This window comes from Cnephaeus nilssonii, assembly GCF_951640355.1.
Source record: "Cnephaeus nilssonii genome assembly, chromosome: 17".
In the NCBI taxonomy this organism is placed as follows: domain Eukaryota; kingdom Metazoa; phylum Chordata; class Mammalia; order Chiroptera; family Vespertilionidae; genus Cnephaeus; species Cnephaeus nilssonii.
In genome coordinates, this window is record NC_137088.1 from 8213288 (window position 1) to 8219511 (window position 6224).

A 6224-nucleotide genomic window follows, 5' to 3' on the forward strand; every position below is an offset into this window, starting at 1 on the left:
CTAGGAGGGGTACTCGTACTCCTCGGCGCTGCGCCTGCCGAAGTCCATCCAGCCCATGTAGTCCCGGTCGCTTATCCGGTGGCTGGGGTCCCGGCTCTGCAGGTTCTTGATCATGGACATGCGGCCAGAGGGAGCTGCAGGGGCAGGGAGGGAGGAGATAGGGCCATTATACCTAAAACAGCACTAGTTCCGTTGGCAAAGGAGAACGATGGAATGAGCCAGGCCATAGGTGGGTGCAGCCTCTTAAAGGTATCACAGAGCTATGGAGATGGTGAAATTGCTGGACCGGAATCTACGAGAAGAGAAGGACCCAGGTCTGTGTAACTGGATGGAGGGCAGAATGTACTAGTCGTGGTGCTAGGTTCTTGATCTGCAAGGATCAGGTGGATTCTTGACTCCAGCCTCTCCCAGCTGGGACCTGCCTAGGTGTTCCTCGCCCGAGGGGTGTTTCCCCTCACGCAGCTGGCCCTCAGCAGACGCCCACCCAGCCTTCCCCAGTCCTCCCCCTTGTCTGTCCTCACCCCTTTCTATTCCTGAGCATCCCTGGCTCTTGTCAAGATAATGTGATGACAATATTATGTTGTTGGAATGGTTAAAAAGAAGGGAATCAGGTCCTATTGCTAGAGAAATACTGCTTAAAAAGTATTAAATTGAAAGCTACCTTCTGTTTTAACAGTGCTGTTAAGAAAAAGGCACCGTCAGACCTCAAAACTCAGCACATCAGTAGCATCGGAGGAGGGTGGGCAGAGAGAGAGGCAATAAAGAGATGATTTAATTCAGTCATTTTGATCACAACGCAATAGCTGAACCCGAAATGGGCCCTTTGGGATGGCAGTTAAGTCCTTAGGAACAGAACGAGTCTCCTTGTGTCTCAGCGTCTCAGCACGGGGAGGGAGCAGGGACGCGAAGAGGTGGTTTCTTCGGATGCATGTGACACAGTCCTAGCCCAGAGGTCACAGACAGTGGCCTCCTGGTGGGAAGTCAGTATAAAGCCTTCTCTTGTGCAAACTAAGGGGCAACGTCCTGTCCCTCAGGGGCCTCCATGGGCAAAGCCAAGGTGGCTTTAAGAGTAGAGAGACAAAGGACCACTCAGTGGGTCCATTGTATTGGGGAACACTGTCCCCACTCTTTGTGGCACCGGGGCCTTGATGGGCATGGGGCAGGTGCACGTTACACCCCCTCACTCCACAAAGGACCTGCTTCTCCTCAGGTCTTTGAAACGTCTGCAGATAATTCCTAATGCCAAACTCCTCAGCGCTGCCCAAAGCGTGCATTATCTCTTTAGAATCTTTCAGCGTAACATACCACAGTTGAGTAAAAAAAATCTTATTTGATCTCAAAATATGCCAAATCATCAAAGAAACTGTATAGTGTTTACGTTAGTAAATATTTGTTCTTTGTTCATATTCTTCAGATAGAAGGGCATGATTCCAGGCTAAGATGTGTGGGGGAAAGTCAAGGTCAGTTCTAGGGAAGTGGTGTGGTGACTAACTTCCTTCTCAGAACTGTTTCTTGGGCATCTTCCCTGAAAGTGGGGAGGAGAGTCCAGATTATGGCTCAGTGAAAAGCCAAGGATATGCCAGACTGGCCCGGCTGAAATGCAACCCACATCTAAGGACAGATATTTCAGTAACTTCCAGACAGACAATCACTAGGAACCTCAAAAGTTTTCAGACTTTCTGACTTCTGATGGGTAGCCCACCTCTTTCAATTTAATCAGCAGGGAAGTAAAGCAGAAGATGGCAGCTGGGCCCAGCCGGTGTGGCTCTGTGGTTGAGTGTCGACCCACGAACCAAGAGGTCCCCGGTTCGATTCCCAGCCAGGGCACATGCCCAGTTTGTAGGCTCCATCCTCAGTAGGGGGCGTGCAGGAGGCAGTCAATCAGTCAGTGATGCTTCTCTCTCCTTGATGTTTCTATCACTCTCTCCCTCTCCTTTCCTCTCTCTCTAAAAATCAATAAAAACGTATTTAAAAAAAAAAAAAAGAAGAAGATGGTAGTTGGGACAATTTACCAAAGAGAGGAAGAAATAAAGCAAATCATCTGTTCCTTCCTTCTGGAATCGCCTGCTCTAAAAGGCCCTGGTCTCACCTTCGCAGGAAACCATAGGAGACTCTGGGGAGAGAAGCCCTCCATTTCCCCACCCCCAGTCTAATCGAGACAGGAGTGAGGGTTCAAATTGAGGCCCCAGGCACACCAGTGGGCTAAGTGAGCCTCCTGAGAGGGAGCCCCCCCTGCCCCCCCCCACAGTGTTTGCTGTGGTCTTACTGTCCAGACCGCCCCACAGATCGCTGTGTTCGCCATCGTGTGGATGAAGTTGATGGAAAAAACCTGCCTCGGTCGCAGCCACGATCCCTTAGGGCCCTAGAGATGGACACGCTTCCCTCTGAAACGCTCTAGCCTCCTCCCTCTTTACAGCTGAGGCAGGTCCAGGAAAGGGACGGGTGGAGGGTGGGAGAAGGTCCTGTAAGCCACTCAGCTAGCGAGCCCCTGGGCCCCCTTATTCCTGGAGAAGGACTTTGCTGAGGCTGCACTCGGGAACAGCTCTCCAAGAGCAAAACCACAAGCGCGGCTCTTTGTTGGGGAATTCTGTTACATCACCGCCAGGAACTCCAAACGGCTACGGATTCTTTCCTCCAGTTACAGACTTTGGCGAAAAGGACACACTGTCACTCCTTTTTCAACTGCTGCAGTCCGTGCTCCAGCGTTCGCAGCAGGCATCACTGCCTGCTGGGGGGTTTCCCAGTGCCAGGACCTGGGCGCCCCCCCCACCCCCCCTTCCTCTGCATGTACAGAAGAGGCTATTGAATGGATCTGGGAGTCCTTTTTGAGTCAGCAGTTTGTTCAGGAATTCTCTTTTCATGTCTCCATAATATGGTGCAGCAGCTTAACAGCAACACGGTGCCAAAAATTAGTTTAAAGAAAGCTCTTTTTAAAAAGTTTCCCTTACAATAACTCTCAGTTTGCCACAAAGGACGTCCAGGAAACTGCACTGTTGGGCAGTTTAACTCGAGAGAGAGAAAGAGAGAGAGAGAGGGAGGGAGAGAGAGAAGGGAAAAAGTGAAAAACCTTTCGGCGTCGCCTGTGTTTGCTCTGGAAGGTTTGCCCGCCTGGATGAGGCAGACGCTGGAGGAGAGGGTCCGCCTGGGGAGTCCCGCGCAGGGCGGAGGGGAGGAGGGGCAGGGGAGGCAGCTTACCTTTCCGGGCCTGTTGGATGTATCTGGCCAGCAGCGCGCCCAGGTGCGCTGAGGGCTCGCCGTCCACCCTCTGCACCGCCCTCAGCTGTCTCCGGGGCGCCTCCTCGTCCCGCTGCGCCCCGGGGCCCTCGGGGTCCGGGGGAGGCACGGGCTGCGCCAGGGTGCCCGCCGCCAGCGCCGCCACCAGCACGCACAGGCACACGCCGCTTTTCATGGTTGCCAGAGCAGAGGGGAGCTGCGAACGAGAAGAGGAGGCAGCTGTTTGCTTTCGCGGAGGGCCGGGGCACCCCGGGAACGGAGAAGCGGGCTCAGCCCAAACCTGCGGCGCCACAGACTCGCCGGGCGGGTACCAGCGCCAGGGCTCGCCAAGCGCACGGAGCCCCGCGACCACGGGACGCGCGTCTGGGCGCATCCGGCTTATCTTTGGGGTGAAGGACACCGCTGTCTGGGGGCGGACAGAGACCCTGTCTTCCGCCCTGTTAGCAGAAGGAATGTCCTGTTTTCTTCTACTTTGGGGAAGTGTTGCAGAGGTCTCTCTTCCAACTGCCAACGCAAGAGGTGAAAGACAGCGGGGGGAGTCTCCTGCAGGGAAGCCGGGACGGGGGACTCCAGACCCTTGGAGAAGGTAGCACCTTCCCAGATGCTAAGAAGCTTTTGCTAGGGGAGTATGGGGGGAGGGGGCGGGGGGGAGAGAGAAGCACCGTTTAAAAGGTGGGAGTGATAAGTAAAAGCCATATTTATAAAGTTTCTTCAAGATGGACTAGGGGGTGATGGGCACAGGCAGGGTTTGGAACAAGTCAGAACGATGGCTCCATCCCGGGTGGTGGGCTCGGCTCCGCTGTATTTCTGATCCGCGAGCAAATAAAACACACACAGCCCCAAAGCCCTGGCCGCAGCGTTTAGCAGGAAGAACTTAACTCGAAGCCCGCTCGGTGGTGCGTCCGAATAGACAGTCCCGCTCCCTCCCGCAGACAAACCCCAATGCGCCCGCTAATCCCAGCAAACGGACATCCCCGCGCCTCGCCTGCAGAAGGACGCAGCTGCTCAGCGCACCCCTTCCCCTCCCCCCACAGCCCCCCAACCCTCACCGGCGTTTCTGAGTGTAAGACACGTCCTTCCAGCTTCAGGAGAGACGGCACAGAAAACAGGACAACGGAATGCAAGGGGCGCCGAGGGCAGACGGCGCTCTCCAGGGGCTCGCCGCTCGGGCTCCCCTGGGAGAGGGAGCGCGGGAACCTACCTGCGGAGGAGGAGTCGCCGGCTTCGCGGTCCTGCACGGGAGCGGCGGGGAGCCCAGCCAAGTTCAGGGGCCCAGCGAGCGCGGCAGCCGCTTAAATAGCCCCGCCCGGCGCCGCGGGCCAGTCAGCGGTCCGCCCCGCGCTGACGCACCCCGCGGCGCACGTGCTCGGAGGGCGGCTGCGGGGGCGACGGCCCATTGAAGCGGCTCCTGGAAGAGGGGGGGCCGTGGCCCCGGGAAATCGGGTGAACCCCTCCCCGGCGGGTGTGCGGTGCCCAGCCCCCGCTCGGTCCGAGAAGCTGCCCCCCCCCCCCCCGCCCCTGCCCACCAGCTCGGTCCTGCCCCCTCTCCCCGCCCGGTCCAGCACCGGGCTCTCCAGGGTGGGAAGCCTAAGACTCGGATCTCCCGCCCCGCCGCCCCCGATGAGAAACTGCCCACGTTTAGACGCGAGGGGTCGGAAAGGAAACTGGGGGGACACTGGCCAGGGCTGGGTGTCAGCAAAGCGCAGTGCTGAGCGTGAGGGGGTGTCGCCCCTCTGAGCACCCCCGGCGGCTGCTGGTCTCAGGACCAGGGAGCTCTCTCCTGGGGGCAGGGAGGGGGGTCTGCACTGTCTTCTCGGCCCGGGAAAGGCCCCCGCAGGCCTCCAGGACCCCGAGAGCGAGGCGCTGGGTCCGTGGGGGCTGCGCCACCGGGGGTCCCTGTTCCCGCCGCTGTAGCAGGAGGGGCGCCTTCGGGCTTGGCTCAGAGATGGGGAAAGGACTGGGTTCTCTTCGGGGCCCAGTTGCCTCCTGGCCGGGGCGCCCGCAGCGCTCGAGGCTTCTGATCGCCAAGTGGCGCCAGCGAGCGCCCCTGAGAGCCCCCCTCCCCGTTCCCGCCGCCCTGGCATCCGCCCTGCCCGCCTTCCCCAGGACCCAGCACTCGCACCCGAGGCTCGCCAGGCTCCGGTGGTGGCTCGGCTTTGAGAGGAGACCTCACCTGTCCTCACTGGCCCGCCCCGAGCGGGAAGGGGAGACCCCGAGGCGCTGGTGCGCCCTTCCCTGCGCATCGCGCCCCTGGCTCGGAAGCGGGGCGCCCGGAGCCAGCGAGCCGCGGGGGTCCACACCCATCTCCCCTTTGACATCTGCTACCTGGTGCCAGAGTTCAGCGACCCTGCGAGGGCTCTGCCAACCCCATTTCACCAACGGCACACAGGCCCCCAGCCGCCCCAGCCTGGGACCTGGGGGTCGCTACCCATCCCGCGATCCATCCGATCCATCCGATCCATCGGGGCCCTCAACTCCTCCCTGCCCCTCCTCTGCCTCGTGGAGAAAGATTTGGAGAATTTTTTTCAAAATCCGAATCTGTGCTCAGCCTTGGGTCTGGGATGGTGGGACTGTGGGGATGCGCTCCTGGGGTCCTGGTGCCCGCCCCCCACGCTTGGCGTGGAGAAGGTGGAGCAGGGAGAGGGTCTAGGAGCCTGGGCATGGGATTGGCATGAACAGGTATCAGCCCTGCCTGAGGCCCCTGGTAGGCTCGAGGAGATGTAGACCTCACTGCTAAGAAGAAGGAGTTTGCTTTCCAGGCAAATGAAGACAGGGACGTTGCCACCGGCTTTTCCCTGGCTTGGAGGTTCTGTGTTTCACCAAGGGTGAGATGGTAATTCAGTTTCACCCCACGCCCTCCTCTTGTCTCAGAAAAAAGACTAGACAAGGGCGTTGTCCCTCTGTCCCCTCCACACCACCTCCTTATCATTGAGTGAGCCGGGCTGGCTGGGGCCCTGATGTGGAGGGTCCCTGCCTTCACCCAGGGGACC

The 6224-nt window shown here is 58.9% G+C and overlaps 1 protein-coding gene across 1 annotated transcript; it reads right to left on the reverse strand.

Moving 5' to 3' along the window:
- On the reverse strand, positions 1-3409 carry CCK (cholecystokinin; the record flags this gene model as incomplete). The annotated part of the gene is made up of 2 exons (XM_079795491.1): positions 1-134; positions 3196-3409. The coding sequence occupies 2 exons, from the start codon at positions 3407-3409 to the stop codon at positions 1-3; spliced, it is 348 nt and encodes a 115-aa protein (XP_079651617.1).
- Positions 3410-6224: the final 2815 nt, after the last annotated feature.